General features: G+C 51.8%; 2 protein-coding genes across 5 annotated transcripts in view; both read right to left on the reverse strand.

Moving 5' to 3' along the window:
- polr1h (RNA polymerase I subunit H) overlaps positions 1-8090 on the reverse strand; it is a 32338-nt gene extending 24248 nt beyond the window's left edge. The window contains exons 1-3 of the mRNA XM_063048148.1: positions 7943-8090; positions 7188-7317; positions 6104-6210 (exon numbers count right to left, since the gene is read on the reverse strand). Of these exons, the coding sequence (XP_062904218.1) occupies positions 6104-6210; positions 7188-7311 (231 nt within the window). The 5' untranslated portion in view covers positions 7312-7317; positions 7943-8090. The remainder of the gene's footprint in view (positions 1-6103; positions 6211-7187; positions 7318-7942) is intronic.
- A 136-nt stretch (positions 8091-8226) lies between these two features.
- Positions 8227-20234, reverse strand: part of dhx16 (DEAH (Asp-Glu-Ala-His) box polypeptide 16) — a 49864-nt gene continuing 37856 nt past the window's right edge. For all 4 annotated transcript variants that reach the window (XM_063048145.1, XM_063048146.1, XM_063048144.1 and 1 more), the window contains exons 17-21: positions 16813-16880; positions 13928-14090; positions 12276-12437; positions 10977-11150; positions 8227-9575 (exon numbers count right to left, since the gene is read on the reverse strand). In XM_063048145.1, coding sequence (XP_062904215.1) covers positions 9447-9575; positions 10977-11150; positions 12276-12437; positions 13928-14090; positions 16813-16880 — 696 coding nt within the window. In that variant the 3' untranslated portion in view covers positions 8227-9446. The remainder of the gene's footprint in view (positions 9576-10976; positions 11151-12275; positions 12438-13927; positions 14091-16812; positions 16881-20234) is intronic.

Genomic DNA, 20234 nt, shown 5'->3' on the forward strand with positions numbered 1-20234 from the left:
CACAACATGGCACCGCTCAGTAATCCCAACACGGCACCGCTCACTAATCCCAACATAACATGGCACCGCTCACTAACCCCAACACAACATGGCACCGCTCACTAATCCCAACAGAACATGGCACCGCTCACTAACCCCAACACAACATGGCACCGCTCACTAATCCCAACACAACATGGCACCGCTCACTAATCCCAACATGGCACCGCTCACTAATCCCAACACAACATGGCACCGCTCACTCACCCCAACATAACATGGCACCGCTCACTAATCCCAACACAACATGGCACCACTCACTAATCCCAACACAACATGGCACCGCTCACTAATCCCAACACAACATGGCACCGCTCACTAATCCGAACATAATAACATGGCACCGCTCACTAACCCCAACACAACATGGCACCGCTCACTAATCCCAACAGAACATGGCACCGCTCACTAACCCCAACACAACATGGCACCGCTCACTAATCCCAACACAACATGGCACCGCTCACTAACCCCAACATAACATGGCACCGCTCACTAATCCCAACACAACATGGCACCACTCACTAACCCCAACATAACATGGCACCGCTCATTCACCCCAACACAACATGGCACCGCTCACTAATCCCAACACAACATGGCACCGCTCACTAACCCCAACACAACATGGCACCGCTCACTAATCCCAACACAACATGGCACCGCTCACTAATCCCAACACAACATGGCATCGCTCACTAACCCAACACAACATGGCACCGCTCACTAATCCCAACACAACATGGCACCGCTCACTAATCCCAACACAACATGGCACCGCTCACTAATCCCAACACAACATGGCACCGCTCACTAACCCCAACATAACATGGCACCGCTCACTAATCCCAACACAACATGGCACCACTCACTAACCCCAACACAACATGGCACCGCTCACTAATCCCAACATAACATGGCACCGCTCACTAATCCCAACACAACATGGCACCGCTCACTAACCCCAACACAACATGGCACCGCTCAGTAACCCCAACACAACATGGCACCGCTCACTAATCCCAACATAACATGCCACCGCTCACTAATCCCAACACAACATGGCACCGCTCACTAATCCCAACATAACATGGCACCCCTCTAATCCCAACACAACATGGCACCGCTCACTAATCCCAACACAACATGGCACCGCTCACTAATCCCAACACAACATGGCACCGCTCACTAATCCCAACACAACATGGCATCGCTCACTAACCCAACACAACATGGCACCGCTCACTAACCCCAACATAACATGGCACCGCTCACTAATCCCAACAGAACATGGCACCGCTCACTAACCCCAACACAGCATGGCACCACTCACTAATCCCAACAGAACATGGCACCGCTCAGTAACCCCAACACAACATGGCACCGCTCACTAATCCCAACACAACATGGCACCGCTCACTAATCCCAACACAACATGGCACCGCTCACTCACCCCAACACAACATGGCACCACTCACTAATCCCAACACAACATGGCACCGCTCACTAATCCCAACACAACATGGCACCACTCACTAATCCCAACATGGCACCGCTCACTAATCCCAACACAACATGGCACCGCTCACTCACCCCAACACAACATGGCACCGCTCACTCACCCCAACACAACATGGCACCGCTCACTAATCCCAACACAACATGGCACCACTCACTAATCCCAACATGGCACCGCTCACTAATCCCAACACAACATGGCACCGCTCACTCACCCCAACACAACATGGCACCGCTCACTAATCCCAACACAACATGGCACCACTCACTAATCCCAACACAACATGGCACCGCTCAGTAATCCCAACACGGCACCGCTCACTAATCCCAACATAACATGGCACCGCTCACTAACCCCAACACAACATGGCACCGCTCACTAATCCCAACAGAACATGGCACCGCTCACTAACCCCAACACAACATGGCACCGCTCACTAATCCCAACACAACATGGCACCGCTCACTAATCCCAACATGGCACCGCTCACTAATCCCAACACAACATGGCACCGCTCACTCACCCCAACATAACATGGCACCGCTCACTAATCCCAACACAACATGGCACCACTCACTAATCCCAACACAACATGGCACCGCTCACTAATCCCAACATAACATGGCACCGCTCACTAACCCCAACACAACATGGCACCGCTCACTAATCCCAACACAACATGGCACCGCTCACTAACCCCAACACAACATGGCACCGCTCACTAATCCCAACACAACATGGCACCGCTCACTAATCCCAACACAACATGGCACCGCTCACTCACCCCAACACAACATGGCACCGCTCACTAATCCCAACACAACATGGCACCACTCACTAATCCCAACACAACATGGCACCGCTCACTAATCCCAACATAACATGGCACCGCTCACTAACCCCAACACAACATGGCACCGCTCACTAATCCCAACAGAACATGGCACCGCTCACTAACCCCAACACAACATGGCACCGCTCACTAATCCCAACACAACATGGCACCGCTCACTAACCCCAACATAACATGGCACCGCTCACTAATCCCAACACAACATGGCACCACTCACTAACCCCAACATAACATGGCACCGCTCATTCACCCCAACACAACATGGCACCGCTCACTAATCCCAACACAACATGGCACCGCTCACTAACCCCAACACAACATGGCACCGCTCACTAATCCCAACACAACATGGCACCGCTCACTAATCCCAACACAACATGGCATCGCTCACTAACCCAACACAACATGGCACCGCTCACTAATCCCAACACAACATGGCACCGCTCCTAATCCCAACACAACATGGCACCGCTCCTAATCCCAACACAACATGGCACCGCTCACTAACCCCAACATAACATGGCACCGCTCACTAATCCCAACACAACATGGCACCACTCACTAACCCCAACACAACATGGCACCGCTCACTAATCCCAACATAACATGGCACCGCTCACTAATCCCAACACAACATGGCACCGCTCACTAACCCCAACACAACATGGCACCGCTCAGTAACCCCAACACAACATGGCACCGCTCACTAATCCCAACATAACATGGCACCGCTCACTAATCCCAACACAACATGGCACCGCTCACTAATCCCAACATAACATGGCACCCCTCTAATCCCAACACAACATGGCACCGCTCACTAATCCCAACACAACATGGCACCGCTCACTAATCCCAACACAACATGGCACCGCTCACTAATCCCAACACAACATGGCATCGCTCACTAACCCAACACAACATGGCACCGCTCACTAACCCCAACATAACATGGCACCGCTCAGTAACCCCAACACAACATGGCACCGCTCAGTAACCCCAACACAACATGCCACCGCTCACTAATCCCAACACAACATGGCACCGCTCACTAATCCCAACACAACATGGCACCGCTCACTAACCCCAACACAGCATGGCACCGCTCAGTAACCCAACAGAACATGGCACCGCTCACTAATCCCAACACAACATGGCACCGCTCACTAACCCCAACACAGCATGGCACCGCTCAGTAACCCCAACACAGCATGGCACCGCTCACTAATCCCAACACAGCATGGCACCGCTCAGTAACCCCAACACAGCATGGCACCGCTCACTAATCCCAACACAACATGGCACCGCTCATTCACCCCAACACAACATGGCACCGCTCACTAATCCCAACACAACATGGCACCGCTCACTCACCCCAACAGAACATGGCACCACTCACTAATCCCAACACAACATGGCACCGCTCACTAATCCCAACACAACATGGCACCACTCACTAATCCCAACATGGCACCGCTCACTAATCCCAACACAACATGGCACCGCTCACTCACCCCAACACATGGCACCGCTCACTAATCCCAACACAACATGGCACCGCTCACTAATCCCAACACAACATGGCACCGCTCACTAATCCCAACACAGCATGGCACCTCAATTCAGGAACAGTTTCTGCCCCCCAGATTTCTAAACAGAAATTCTACCCCCCCACAGTTATTTGTTCCTATATTACACCATATATTTTTGTACTTTGTACTAACTTGTTTTGCCTTTCCACCTTAACTGCTGCGACTCAGAACAAAGTTCACGTCATACAAGTCAGCGATAGTGACCCTGATTCTGAACTCCACAACCGATGACCTTTCTAAGAGTTTATTAAGCAGGTATCCTGTGCTTAATGGACTTTCATGCAATGACGGGTTCTTTAGATCTGTTTCTTTATTTTCCGGACAGAAGCAGAAATCTGTCTTACCAAGAGCAACAGATGCAAAATGCTGGAGGATTCCAGCAGGTCAGGCAGCATCCATGGAGAAGGACATTTAGGGCCGAGACCCTTCATCAGGACAGCAGAGGAAAGGAGAAGAAGCCAGAATAAGATAGGGGGGGAGGAACAGGAGTACAAGCTGGCAAGAAATGGGTGAAACAAGGTGAAGGGGAAGTGGGGAACCTGGGAGTGACAGGTGGAGGTGGTAGAGGGCTGAAGAAGGAATCTGACAGGACAGTGGGTCACAGCAGAAAAACCATACTAAGACACAGACTTTTTAATGTTCACCAATAATTGACAAACCTCCCTGACCACCGACTTTAAACATCTGCCTTTCCTATTTTCTGCTACAATAATTTTCTCGAGAAAATACTTGACAATGCCAACCATGAATCTGCAATGAGAGGGGAATTTTCTAGGGGTGGATTTTGTGCAGAGACTGCTGACTAATCTCGCTTGATCACAGAGTTGTGGAAGAATTCACTGGTCAGACATGTGACTGGTTAACCAGGTAAATACAAACACAGGAGATGCTGCAAGTACAGAGTAACACACACAGAATCCTGGAGGAACTCGGGGAGTGTCTATAAACAGTCCATGTTTGTTCAGGAACTCAGGGAGCATCTATAAACAGTCCACGTTTGTTCAAGAACTCAGGGAGCGTCTATAAACAATCCATGTTTGTTCAGTCCCGATGAAGGGTCTCAGCCAATAACATCGACTCTTTATTCCCTCCGTAGATGCTGCCTGACCTGCTGAGTTCCCCCAACATCTTAATAACACTGAACGACAGGGTGACGGGGAATGTGCAGCTTGTTAATATACAAAGAGAGTCGCGATTTATTACTGAAAGCAAGAGATGATGCTTTTGCACTTGTAAATAAAGGAAAACTCCTGGTTTTCACAAATGTTTCATCCTGCTGCATCACATCCCGATACAGCAATTGCTCTGCCCAAGACTGCAAGAAATTGCTGAACATTGAGGACACAGTTCAGACCATCATGAAAACCAGCCTCCCCACCATTCAGTCCATCTACATTTCCCACGGCCTCGGGAAAGCAGCCAACATAGTCAAAGGCCCAGGCCCAGACACAGACACAGGAGCAGAATTAGGCCATTCAGCCCATCGAGTCTGCTCCACCGTTCCATCATGGCTGATCCCGGATCCCACTCAACCCCATACACCTGCCTTCTCAGGGAACTATTAACTTCTGCCTTGAATATACCCACGGACTTGGCTTCCACTGCAGTCTGTGGCAGAGCATTCCACAGATTCACTACTCTCTGGCTAAAAAAATTCCTCCTTACCTCTTCCTAAAAGGTCACCCCTCAATTTTGAGGCTGTGCCCTCTAGTTCTGGATACCCCCACCACAGGAAATATCCTCTCCACATCCACCCTATCTAGTCCTTTCAACATTTGGTAGGTTTCCATGAGATCCCCACGCATTCTTCTAAATTCCAGTGAGTACAGGCCCAACACTGCCAGACACTCCTCTGCTGACCCCTTCATTCCCAGAATCATCCTCGTGAAACTCCTCTGGACTCTCTCCAATGTCAATACATCCTTTCTGAGATACAGTGCCCTAAACTGTTGACAGACTAGTGTCTTATAAAGGCTCTATTCTCTCTTCCCCCTCGGACAGGCAGAGGATGCAAAACTCTGAGAGCAGGGAATCACCAGACTAGAGCACAGCTTCTGCCCCCAGGCTGCAAGGTTCTGTCATCTGCCCTCCGACACTCACCACCGGCCCGTTCACGTCCCTGGCCTCGTCCTCAGCAGTCAGGTTGGCCCACAGGATCTCTGGATCATTGAACACCAGCTCTGAGTGGATCTCTGTCCCTTCGAAGGCTGGGGAAGGAACAACAGTCAGTGGAGAATAGTTTACCCAGGGAAGACCAGGGCCCAGCCTGAGAAACAGAGTGCTGGGAATAAGCAACCCTAAAATAATCACAGAGTGTACAACCACAGATCCCAAATAAACACGGCCCAGATGGAAATGCAGGCCCAGAAATAAACACTCCAATCCAATGCACAGGCCTGAAATAAACACAGCCCAAGCAGATTCACAGTCCCAAACAAAACACAATGCAGCTGAAAACACAGGCCCAGAACCAACCCACAGGTCTGGAAGGTGGTTTTACACAGGTTCCGGCAGAGGTAAAGAGCTCTGGGAAAAGGGGAACAGTGCTGTGACTGAGATTGGAACGGGGGGAAAAAAGCAGGGTCGAGATTCGGTTCTGTGGGGCAGGATGGTGGAGTTCATTCCCACAGTTCCTCAGGCAGCTGGGACCCCAGTGATTCCGGTGATTTTCCCCGAACTGTCCCCACAGACTACACCTCCCCCCCCAGCCACTGGGACAGTCACACCACAGCTCTTGGTGTCTGGAGGAATGGAAAGAAGGCAGTTCACTTGGACTTCAGCTCAGCTGGCTGCTCTTGCAGTGAGAGGGGTGATACTGGCAGCTACCAAATGTCCACAACACGCTGGAGGGACTCAGCAGGTCGGGCAGCATCCGTGGAAAAGAACAGACAACGGTTCGGGCCGGAACCCTTCGTCAGGGTTGTAAGTGTTGCTTTGACCCCAACATCTGCAGATCATTTTGTGTTTACCAAATGTCCAGCCTGGTACTCTGCTGTGGATACGTGTGATGGGACAGTATAGGCAAGAGGGAACTTCACTCTGTGTCTGACCCCTGGAGTGTGTGATGGTACGGTGTGGAGGGGGCTTCACTCTGAAAGTGACCCTGGGAGTGTGTGATGGGACACGTATTAGCCCATCCTGTGTTGTAACATCGAGCATGGCCACAGACACCCCGGATACTCACCATGGACGCTGATCTGGAAGCCACACCTACGACACACCACGAACTGCTCATGACCCGGTAGCGGCAGGATGGTTCCACACTCAGGGCAGAAGTCGGGGTCGGATTCAAAGCAAGAATCAGCCATCGAAGCCTGGAGGGAGAGAGGAGGAAGCCAAGAGCCAGGTCATCAGTGGGCAGAGCATGGGGCCATACCCAGTCCTATCCCCAGCACCCCTCTGGACTCCCACTGCTCTGAACCATTGTTCCTCCCTCACCCTGCCCCACTCCCTGACTAGAGAATCAGTGTCACAGTTGACAGGCTGCCATGCTCCAAAAGAGTCCACACTGGGTCTCTCAGTTCGTTCTCTCCAGTAACCCAGGGCGAGATCTGCCACAGTTCAGGTGCCCATCTGGTCCCTGACCCCCCCCCCACCTCAGGGCCCTCACCAGCATTGCCCCCCCCGGACCCAGACCCTGACCCCGTCCCTCCTCCCATTAATCAACCCGTCCCTGGCCCCACCACCTCCCAACCTTACTTACCGTCACCTTTCCACCCTACTCTTCCCCACACTCCTTCCTCCACTTCTTCCCTACCCCATAACCCCTCCTATAACCTTCTCTCTCTCGCCTGCACCCCTCTTAGCTCCCAACAGTGTGCCCTCTCGCTTCTGACCCTCCTCCTTACTCCCGACCCTCCACAGCTCCTTCCCCACCCTGCGCCCCCTCTCTTCCCAACCACGTGCTCCTTATCCCGGCACGGACCCCCTCTTACGCACCCGTCCGGCCGCGGCCTGCCGCTCAGGCTATGGGTATAGAAACGGGAAACGCCGGTCCTCCAGCCGAACTCTCCCCGGCAAAGGGAAGGGGCTCCTACCGCCAGCAGCGCCCCCCGGAGGTGGACTGGGGAGGGGGTTTCCTATCGCCGATAGAGCGCCATCCGGCGGCGGGGAGGAGTTGCTTTCGCCGGTACTGCTCTCACGGGCAGCGAATAGTTCCTCCAACCAGCAGCGCCCCCCGGCGGCGGGGAGAGGTTCCTACCGCCGACACCGCTCCCGGCGGCGATCGGAGTTGAGTCGCGATCACTATCTGTAAGAAGTTTGCCCATTCTTCCCCCGTGTCCCGCTTTCTCCCAGATTCCACAGGCGCACAAGTTAGCGTTAGCAAGCTGTGGGCATGCTATGCTGGGGCCAGAAGCATGGTGGCACTTGCCCCCAGACTATATTAGTCAAACGACACCTCAGAATCAGAATTATTATCACCGGCATGTGACGTAAACAGCAGCAGCAGTTTAATGCAATACATAATATAGAGAAAAAAAACATAATAATAATAAAACAATTAAATATTGATTTCACCATCTTTTGTTGTACATATGACAAATAAAACTAATCTTTAAAAAAAGGCTGAATTGCATCATGTTTAGTAGGGCATTCTAGGTGGACCGAATTTGTGAACTGGAAACTGTCACTTTTACAAATGATTACCATGATGCTGGGAATTCCAGAGTTTGGAGTTCAATTCCAGCGTCCTCTATAAAGAGACTCTATACATCCTCCAGTGGAATGCGTGTCCGCGTGTCGGTTTCCTGTCATAGTCTAAAGAGGTACTGGGTAGGCCAACTGTTCATTGTAAATTGTCCGTGATTAGGGTGGAGTTAATTGGGTTTGTGGGTTTGCTGGGACAGAGAGGCTCAAAGGGCCAGAAGGCCCGACACTGATCTTTATCACTGAATAAGTACCTATCACTATGTTTTGATGTATGTGTGATGAATAAACTTGAATCTTGAAATAGTGAAAGACAATACACTCTCTCAAAAATAAAAACTTTATTTCAAACCACTGAGAGGTTGGCAGGTTACGCAGGCTGGAGCAAAGTGTCAGATCGGAGTGCGAGAGCTGTCAGTGCTGGCCACTGAGATAGCCAGCGTGATCTGGTATTCTCTCCATCCTCGCCAACGATCCCCTGAGTTAGAACAACAACTGGTGTCCTGACCATTACAGCCCCTCCTCTGACAGGTGTAGTGGGGGGCCAGAGGGCTGTAACCCTCGGGGAGGGGGACAGGGAGGGGCCCGACTGACCAGCGTTGTCAGACAGGATGCTGCAGGGACCAGGGCTTCCCTTTACAAACTGTGCATGATGTACGGATACAGTGAAGACTGCACCTCAGGGACCAGCCTGCCAGGTGAGAGGGGGGTGTGGTGTGGGACAAACGTGGCCCCCCCCCCAGCTCCTGTCCTTTCCTGGTGTGCCGGATTTGACTCCAGGCGACTCCCGTCACGCTCAGCCCAGCTCCTCTCGCGCCTTGCCCGCTTTCTTGGGCATCTTCTTGCTGGCAGCGTCCTGCAGCTCCTTTGTCTTGTAGTAGTGCGGGGCGACCTCCAGCAGCCAGGCGCTGTCGATCTCGATCACCTGCGATGGGGAAGAGGCGGAGGGGAGTTTAAAGGCAGCCGACCGACGGAGAGGTGGATGAAGGGGAAGGGCAGAGACGGGGACGCAAAACGGGGAAAATGGAACAGGAACAGGCCCCTCGGCACAGCATGTCCGTGCCGGCCGCAATTTCAAACTTAAATCTCTTCTGCTTCAGATGCTCCAGAGAGGGTGCAGAAGAGGTTCACCAGGATACTACCTCAATTAGAGAGTGCTCGCTACAAGGAGAGATCGGTAAAACGAGGGTAGATTCCTCTGGTGCATCGGAGGCTGAGGGAGACCTGACAGAATTATGAGAGAGCAGAGACAGTGTCATTTCCCCCTTGCGGAAATGTCAAAAACTCCAAGACGCAACTTTAAGAGGGGTTAGGGGAGTTTAAAGGAGACTTACGAGCTAAGTTTCATTTTACACGAGCTTCGTTTTTACGAAATGGTGGAGGCAGATATGGAGGAAAGTACAGGGGGTGTCAAGAGTTATGGCTTTTATTTACAGAGAGTGGTGGGTGTGTGGAACACGATGTCAGGAGTGGTGGTAGAGGCAGATACATTCGAGACATTCAAAGATAGAAAATGTTGCAGGAAAGCAGCACCCACCACCCATGACATGGTCTATTCTCGCTGCTGGCAGCAGGAAGGTGGTACAGGAGCCCCGGGATCCACCCCTCAACCATCAGGCTCTTGAACCAGTGAGACTAACTTCACTCGTCCCATCAATGAAATGTTCCCACAGCTTACTTTCAAGGGTTCTTCGTCCCATGTTCTCGATGAATATTGTTTCTTTATTTATTATTATCATTATTTTTCGTTTGTATTTGCACACTGGTTTGCTGGTCCGTCCTGCTGCGTGCGGTCTTTCACTGACTATTGTTTCTTGGCTATCCCGCAAGAAAATGAATCTCAGAGTCACACAGTGACGTTTATGTAACTTTGATCATAAATTTAATTTGAACTTTGAAATGGAGGGCATTGTGGGAGGGAAGGTTGGATTGATCTTGGAGTAAGTTAAATGGTTGGTGCAACATCAAGGGCTGATCACGTTCTATGTTGAGATGTGATATTACAGCAGTATTTAGCCAGGCCCATGAAGAGACGGGGAGCAGCCCAGGTGTAGTTTAATCTGGAATGAAGGTCAGCACAAACTGATGGGCAGAAGGGCCTATTGCTGTGCTGTATTGTCCATGCTTCGTCCCGAAGGCAGGTTAGCAGTGGGTCAGATGGATTTGGAGGAAGACAAGACAGGCCGATCTTGGTGAAGGTTCTGGAGGGCAGGGTGGGCCACTGGCACGTTGGGGGGGGAGGGGGAGCGGAGGGGAGAGGAGACGAGCTGTAGTCTGAACGAGCGGTCCGGGAACACCACAGTCCAGGCGGAGGGGTGGAGAGTACCTGTCTCATGAACTCCTTGGTGGTGAAGACCAGCTCGTGGTAGATGAGCCAGCGGGGTTGCTCCTCGAACAGGCTGCTGTTGGGGTGGACGTAGACGGACTGCTGGTGCTTCACCGTCTTGTAGCCGGAGCGAGTCAGCCGGGCCGTGTGGTAGAAGAAGCCAGCGGTGATCGTCTGGGGGTGAGGGGCACAGGACTTTAACAACTTCGACAGACGTAGGCAGAGGGCATTCTGACTGGGTGCATCACCACCTGATACAGGAGGCTCCAGTGCACAGGATCAGAAAAACCTGCAGAGTTGTAAACTCAGACGGTCCGTCAAGGGCACCAGCCTCCCCACCATCGAGAACATCGTCAAGAGAAGGTGGCACCTGTCATTAAGGGCCCTCGTCACCCGGGACATGCCCCCTTCTCATGACCACCACCGGGAAACTGAACTCTTCAACGTTTTAGGAACTGTTTCTTCCCCTCTGCCACCAGATTGCTGAACGGCTAATGAGCCCATAAACACTAGCTCAATATTTATTTTTATTGTAATATAAAACTATTTTTGAAATCTTCCACTGTCCTGCTTCCTAGAAAACAACAGATTTCCTGACATATGTCTGTGATGATAAACTGGAATCTGACTCTGAAAACCAGTGAGAAGCAACAAGTTCCCAGCGTGCCCCGACCTGAGTCTCAAACCCCTGGGCAGTTACACAGAGCCAATGTCTTTCAGCCGGATGAGCTGAGCTGGATCTGACACAGAGCACCCAGGCATGGCTGTCCTTCTGCCTGTCACAGCCATTCTGGCTCACAGGAAGAACGCCGCTATCAGATCCTCTCTCCAACCTCCTGGCATTCAATCACTGCCCAGCTCTTCACAGTCACAGGGAGATACCGCCAGTCAGTGCTGACCATCAATCACCCATTTACAACAGTCCCATTCTCACTCTCCCCACATTCCCATCGTTCCCCCAGAAACACCACTCCCCCCACATTCCTACCAGTTCTACCCCCTCCCCTACATATTAGGACACCCCGCAGTGGCCAACTAAGCTACCCTGCCTCTTCCCCCCCCCATCCGTTCATTAGGATGTCGGACTGGACCTGGACTCCACTGACACTGGACCAGACTGAACCCTGGGATCCAGACAGAACCACACTGGGCCAGACTAAACTCTGGGAGCTGGACTGGACTAAACTCTGGGAGCTGGACTGGACTGAACTAAACTCTTGGAGCTAGACTGGACACAGCTGACCCCTGGGAGTTGAAGCAGACTCTGGGCACCGGATCAGGAAACAGTGCCTGGCTCACCTTGCAGATCAGGATCTTGTCACCAGCTGAAGACTTGAGCTCCACCTCGATCCTCTCCATCAGCCCCTCCAGCTGTTCCCGGACATCGCGAGCTCGGCGCATGGAGCGGAACTGGATGAAGTTCTCGTAGCACCACTGGGTGGAGTATCCACTCTCCACCCACTGCAGGGGTGGGGGCAAAGAGAACAGTCAGAACATTACAAGCCTCAGTGCAGAGAGATACAGGGTGTTCTGAGCACACCTCAGCACCCCCCCCACCCCCAAATGTGGGCAGGTACACACCACTGCCCCCCCCCCAAATGTGGGCAGGTTACACACTGCTCCCTCTGAACGCAGACAGATTGCACACCGCCGCCAACCCCCCTCCCAATGTGGGCAGGTACACACAGCTCACCCCACTCCCCCAAACGCAGGCAGATTACACACCGCTGCCAACCTCCCTCCCAATGTGGGCAGGTACACACCGCTCCCTCTGAACGCAGGCAGATTACACACCGCTGCCAACCCCCCTCCCAATGTGGGCAGGTACACACTGCTCCCTCTGAACGCAGGCAGATTACACACCGCTGCCAACCCCCCTCCCAATGTGGGCAGGTACACACCGCTCCCTCTGAACGCAGGCAGATTACACACCGCCGCCAACCCCCCTCCCAATGTGGGCAGGTACACACCGCTCCCTCTGAACGCAGGCAGATTACACACCGCTGCCAACCCCCCTCCCAATGTGGGCAGGTTACACACAGCTCCCTCTGAACGCAGGCAGATTACACACCGCTGCCAACCCCCCTCCCAATGTGGGCAGGTACACACCGCTCCCTCTGAACGCAGGCAGATTACACACCGCCGCCAACCCCCCTCCCAATGTGGGCAGGTTACACACAGCTCCCTCTGAACGCAGGCAGATTACACACCGCTGCCAACCCCCCTCCCAATGTGGGCAGGTACACACCGCTCCCTCTGAACGCAGGCAGATTACACACCGCCGCCAACCCCCCCCCCAATGTGGGCAGGTTACACACAGCTCCCTCTGAACGCAGGCAGATTACACACCGCTGCCAACCCCCCTCCCAATGTGGGCAGGTACACACCGCTCCCTCTGAACGCAGGCAAATTACACACCGCCGCCAACCCCCCTCCCAATGTGGGCAGGTACACACCGCTCCCTCTGAACGCAGGCAGATTACACACCGCCGCCAACCCCCCTCCCAATGTGGGCAGGTACACACCGCTCCCTCTGAACGCAGGCAGATTACACACCGCCGCCAACCCCCCTCCCAATGTGGGCAGGTTACACACAGCTCCCTCTGAACGCAGGCAGATTACACACCGCCGCCAACCCCCCTCCCAATGTGGGCAGGTACACACCGCTCCCTCTGAACGCAGGCAGATTACACACCGCCGCCAACCCCCCTCCCAATGTGGGCAGGTTACACACAGCTCCCTCTGAACGCAGGCAGATTACACACCGCTGCCAACCCCCCTCCCAATGTGGGCAGGTACACACCGCTCCCTCTGAACGCAGGCAGATTACACACCGCTGCCAACCCCCCCCCCAATGTGGGAGGTGCACACTGCCGTCCCGAATGCGGACAGATTTACATGGTGTCTCAGTACATCAGAGTTCAGGGGTTTGCCCCTGACTTTCCCCTCACCTGGGTGTAGACGTTCAGCAGTACCAGGTGGTCACCTCCCGGCAGAAAGAAGTTCATGCGGGCATTGTCCGCGTGCACCACCTTGTCCTTGGGTCGGTAGAAGATGGCATTATTGACGGACAGCATGGCCGCAATGGTCAGGATTTCCTCTGAGCACTGGTACCTGAGGGGACACAGACAGCCTGAGTGTGAGGGCGGGGAGGCAGGCCCGTCTGCACCGAATACTCACAGACATCGTCAGGAGCTAAGGAGATTCCATGTCACCAAAGAGCCTTACAAAGTTCGACAGATGTACAGTGGAGAGCACGTTGGCTGGTGGCCAAAGACCAGGATCACAAGAGGCTGCGGAGGTTTGTTACTCAGCCAGGTCCACATGGGCACGACCCTCCCCTCCGTGTTCAAGGGGCAATGCCTCAGGAAACCACCGTCCATCTCTAAGGAACTTCACCATCCAGGACATGGCCTCTTCTCGTTCCTACCATTGGGGAGCAGGAACAGGGGCCTGAAGACCCACAGTCAATGGTTCAGGAACAGCTTCTTCCCCTCTGCCGTCAGATTTCTGAATAGTCCATGGACCCATAAACACGACTTCACTTTCCCTTCGTTTGTTGCAATAATGATTTAGTTTTAGATTTCACAGCTGCTGTAAAACAACACACCTCACTTCATCCCCGTCAGTGATAATTATTCCACAAAGGGGTACCAATAGGAAGGAAGCTGGTCTACAAGATAGACAGGGACTAGAATATAACATTTCAGAAAGACGGGCAAAATGGTAAACTTGTTGGAGGTTTATGCCGTCATTTTAACACAGGAAGTAGCCATTTGGCCCAACGAGTCAGGAGCTTCCTGATTGGTCAGGGCATCAAAGGATATGGCGAGAAGGCGGGTGTATGGGGTTGAGTGGGATCCAGGATCAGCCTTGATGGAATGGTGGAGCAGACTCGATGGGCTGAATGGCCTAACTCTGCTCCTACGTCTTATGGAGGAGGAATGTCAGGGAGATGGGGAAGTTTGTAATGTGGTCGATCAAAGTGTCGTACAGACTGAAAGGTGGGAATTAGGTGAACGGGGTGTTGCTCTAAGACGAGCAGCAGAGCGATCATTCCATCAGCATCGTGTTCGGAGCTAGCTGGCGCTAAACGTAGACATATGGAGATTGAGAGATTGTACAGGAACTGATCGTTAGATGAGCAGCGTCACCACAGAAGGACAAGACTGTGAACCAGAGCACCCGAATGCAGGAGACTGGGGGAAATGAAAAGAAGGCAAGGACTTGTGTTGGGAAGTTAGAGGCAACCTTCGCAGCAATGAAAGAAAGATGAAATCCTATAAAGAGAAGCAGGTTACTGAAAAAGTAGTGAAATCCACATTGTGACGCTGATACTTTCAGCTGGCAGAACTGTTACCTCTTTCACTCATGTGGATATAGCGATTAGTACGAAGCTGTTACAGCTCAGGGCGCCAGAGCTCAGAGTTCAGTTCCGAGCGTCCTCTGTAAGAAAGTTTGTACATTCTTCCCATGACCACGTGGGTTTCCTCCGGGTGCTCCAGTCCCCTCCCAAACCGGTTAGCAGGTTAATTAATTAGCTAACCTCCAAATAGACAAATACACAGATAAACAAACGGTTATTGTAAACTGTCCTGTGACTATGCTCGGGTGAAATCAGTGGGTTACTGGGTGGTGTGGCTCCTTGGGCCGGAAGAGCCTGTTGCACACTGTCTCTCGAAATAAATAAAAATAAAACAATATTTCCTTCATTAATGAGAAAGCTCGACAGAGGATGTACTGCTTCCATCTTCACCAAAGCATACTGGTGTGATTCGACACCATCTTCCCCCAAACGTACTGGTACGATTCGACACCGCCATCGCAGAGGGCATCCTCACATCAGCCACTACTGTCTGGTTTGTGCAGTGTGCGCTCACTGTATCAGAAAACTACGGCGCACTCTCAGGTCAGCAGCAAAGGTCACTGGCTGCCGTCCACCATCGCTGCAGGCCAAAGAAGCAGGCAGGCAAAATCACTGTGGGTGCTACTCACACTGAACTGCCTTTTCCTAAAGCTGCCTTCCAGAAAACAAAACTTCACGCGAACTCAGAAGTTTCTTCTTGCAGGCAGCCATTCCAGTTAGCCTCCTCCCTCCCTCCCCCCGCCCCCACCTCGCTCTGTACATTGTTACTGCACTGGAAACCCTTTAAACCACTTCTCATAAAGCTGTTTACATTGTCAATACACGCTGGTACTTAGGTGTTTATGCACATTTTATTCCATATCCATACTTTAACCTCTGCTTATTTTTAAAATAATTCTTTATCAATGTTGATTGTTGTATTTTGTGGCAAGTTGCGAGACCACCCCACAGCAATTGCTAATACATGTAAACGTAGAGGAAGGATAAAGTCGATCTTTGATCGGTAAGAGGCAATGATCTGCCCTGAAGCAGGGTAATTGCTGCCACGGCTCCATTGAGAAGTTCACTCACACTGTGCCGACAGCTCACCCAGGCGTCAGCAGGGACCACAGTCTAAGCTCTGAAGACTGCACTCACTTCCACAGCACTGCCGGAAGAGCCCATCTGCATTGTGTGCTCTGGGAGGGGTGACAGATGAACTTGGAGCGGGGGGTATAGACAGGGTGAATGCATGCAGGCTCCCCCCACCCCCAGGCTGGCTGAGACGAGAACTAGAAGCGTAGGTTTAGGGTGAAAGGATTAGAAATAGAAGCACTCGGGCTCTGTAGAGAGATTTCAGCTCCATGAGCCTTCAGTCTGTCCTACTGCGCCTGGTTGGCTGTTGAGTTGGTGCTAAGACTGCAGAAGGAAGCACACTTCGAGAAACCGCGTGCTCATCTGCCTTAACCCATACTGGTGTGGGGTACTCACTTCTCTGAAGCCAAGATCATCTTCGACAGCATGGGGTCCACAGGGAGCTCCGCCATCCGCCGACCCAGCTGGAAGAACAGGACAACGTTAGCGAGTAGGGACACACTCTGGGATTGGGGATGTGGGGGGGGGGAGTAATGGCAAGAGAGAGACGCATTTGTACAGGGAGGTATTGGAGGGATTGTTTGAACCCACCAGCTTCTGAATCAAGGAACGGGGGTTCTGCTGAGTGCCAAATGATTAAGCACTTGCTGTAGCACTGATTGAAGGGGTTGCATTTGTTCCAAGGAAATTTATTATCAAACTACATACATGTCACCATAACCCACCCTGAGATTCATTTTCTTGTAAGCATTCACAGTAAATACAAAGAAACACCATGAACTCAATAAAAAATTGCAGAGGGACAAACAAACTGTGCAAATATAAAAAAATAGATAAATATCGAGAACATGAGATGAGGAGTCCTTGAAAGTGAATCCGTGGGTGGTGGGAACAGTTCAGTGCTGGGGTGAGTGAGGATGTCCCCTCTGGTTCAAGAGCCTGATGGCTGAGGGGTAATAACTGTTCCTGAACCTGGTGGTGTGGGTCCTGAGGCTCCTGTACCTCCTACCTGATGGTTGAGGGGTAATAACTGTTTCTGAACCTGGTGGTGTGGGTCCTGAGGCTCCTGTACCTCCTACCTGATGGCTGAGGGGTAATAACTGTTCCTGATCCTGGTGGTGTGGGTCCTGAGGCTCCTGTACCTCCTACCTGATGGTTGAGGGGTAATAACTGTTCCTGAACCTGGTGGTGTGGGTCCTGAGGCTCCTGTACCTCCTACCTGATGGTTGAGGGGTAATAACTGTTCCTGAACCCGGTGGTGTGAGTCCTGAGGCTCATGTACCTCCTACCTGATGGTTGAAGGGTAATAACTGTTCCTGAACCCGGTGGTGTGAGTCCTGAGGCTCCTGTACCTCCTACCTGATGGCTGAGGGGTAACAACTGTTCCTGAACCCGGTGCTGTGAGTCCTGAGGCTCGTGTACCTCCTACCTGATGGCTGAGGGGTAATAACTGTCCCTGAACCCGGTGGTGTGGGTCCTGAGGCTCGTGTACCTCCTACCTGATGGCTGAGGGGTAATAACTGTTCCTGAACCCGGTGGTGTGGGTCCTAAGGCTCATGTATTGCCTACCTGATGGCAGCAGTGAGAAGAGGTCATGGCCTGAAAGGTGAGGATCCCTGATGATGGATGCTGCTCTCCAACAGCTCTCCGTGAAGATTGCTCGATGGTGAGAAGCACTTTACCCATGATGGACAGGGCCGTATCCACTGACTTTTGCAGGCTTTTCCATTCAAGGGCATTGGTGTCTTCACACCAGGCTGTGATGCAACCAGCCAGAATACTCTCCACCACACATCGAGAGAAGTTTGTCAAAGACAGAGATGACAAGCTGAATCTTCGCAAGCTTCCAAAAAGTAATGCACTTTCTTTGGAATGACACTTATGTGCTGGACCCAGGAATCTGAAATGATAATACCGAGGAATTTAAAGTTGCTGACCCTCCAATGAAGACTGGCTCATGGATCTCAGTTTCCTCCTCCTGTAGTCAGTAACAGCGTTTCGGTCTTGCCGACATTGAGAGAGGCTGCTGTTGTGGCACCACTGAGCCAGATTTTCAATCTCCCTCCTCTGTGCTGATTCCTCACCACCTTTAATTCAGCCAACGACAGCGGTGTCATCAGCAAACTGAAATATGGCACTGGAGCTTCACAGACACAAGTGTAAAGTGAGTAGAGCAGGGGACGAAGCACACAGCCCTGTGGTGCACCAGTGCTGATGGAGATCACGGAGGAGATGTTGTTCAAATCAAATAGAGTTTAATTATTGTTCATCCATTCGTGGATACAGCCAAACGAAACAGCGTTCCTCTGAGACCAAGGTGCAAAGCATACACAGCACGTACAAAATAGCGGGCAAAAAAACCCAGCAGAGTCACGCTAAAGAAATATACAATACGTATAGTCCAAGACCCTGAGCAACAAATTGACGGTACAGTTCACAGCAAATCAGCCCATTGTTCCACTGATCAAACAGTGGAGAGTAGCACCGATGGGAAAGGCCAGCCCCCAACTGAACACGGACGCCACGCCACACCGCCTCCGGCGTTTCCTCATCTGGACTGCAGCACCAGGCAAGCCCACAGCTTGAGGTCTAGTCTGCACTACATCCGAGGTTACGCAGCTCCCACGCCGCCTGTCTCACCACCAAACAAGGAAAACAGGACTGTGGCAACTTATATTATCAATGTCCAACAGGGTCTTGTGAGCTCAAGAGAAATGTCCAAGACAATCACCTGCCGTTACACTGCACGCCGCCTTTGCACACCGACTCCGAAGCCTTCCAATCCAAATAACTGAAGTCTGCAAGTAAGGAAATCAATTGCACAAGTAGGTGTTGAGGCAAAGGTCTTGGAGCTTACGGATTATTTTGAGGGGATGATAGTATTGACTGCAGCGCTGAAGTCAATGAGGAGCATCCTGATGTTTGCACCTTCACTGTCTAGATGTTCTAGGGTTGAATGAAGAACTAATGAAATGGCACCTACTGTTCCTCTTTTGTGACAGTAGGCAAACTGGAACGAATCCAAGTCACTCCTCAGGCAGGGGTTGATATGTTTCATCACCAACCTCTGAAAGCACTTCGTCACCGTGGATGTAAGTGATACTGGACAATAGACATTGAGGAAGGTCACCATGTTCTTCTTGGGCGCTTGTATAATCAAAGCCTGCTTGACGCAGGTGGGCACCTCACGCTGCCGAAGTGAGAGGTTAAAGATCTCAGTGAATACTCCAGCCAGTTGATCAGCATAGGTCTTCAGTGCTCACCCAGGTACCCAGTCTGAGCCAGATGCTTTCTGTGAGTTCACCATTCTCAGGAACTGAACTAACAGGGTCGTTGGGGGCTTTGGGAGTTCGTGAAGATGTCTCTATGTTTTGATAGCCAAAGTGAACATAAAAGGCAATGAGCTCATCTGGGAGTGAAGCCTTGTCACCTCAGTCGCTATGTTTTACCTTTAACATGACAGCATTCAAACCCTGACACAGCTGTCGAGCATCCGTCTGTGATTCCAGATTGTCTGGAATTGCCACTTCACATGCAAGACGGCTCTCCGAAGATCGTACCTGGATCTCTTGTATTTTCACAAACAAGAAAAAATCTGCAGGTGCTGGAAATCCAAGCAACACACACAAGACGCTGGAGGAACTCAGCAGGTCAGGCAGCATCTATGGTAAAGAAAAAACAGTCGATGTTTTGGGCTGCGACCCTTCACAAGGTGATAGGTAAAACCAGGAGAGGAGGAGGGAGAGAAGTAAAGAAAAGAGCTGGGTAGTCGATTGGTAAAAGAGATAAAGGGCTGGAGAAGGAGGAATCTGATAGAA

The sequence above is a fragment of the Mobula hypostoma genome, chromosome 5, assembly GCF_963921235.1.
Source record: "Mobula hypostoma chromosome 5, sMobHyp1.1, whole genome shotgun sequence".
In the NCBI taxonomy this organism is placed as follows: domain Eukaryota; kingdom Metazoa; phylum Chordata; class Chondrichthyes; order Myliobatiformes; family Myliobatidae; genus Mobula; species Mobula hypostoma.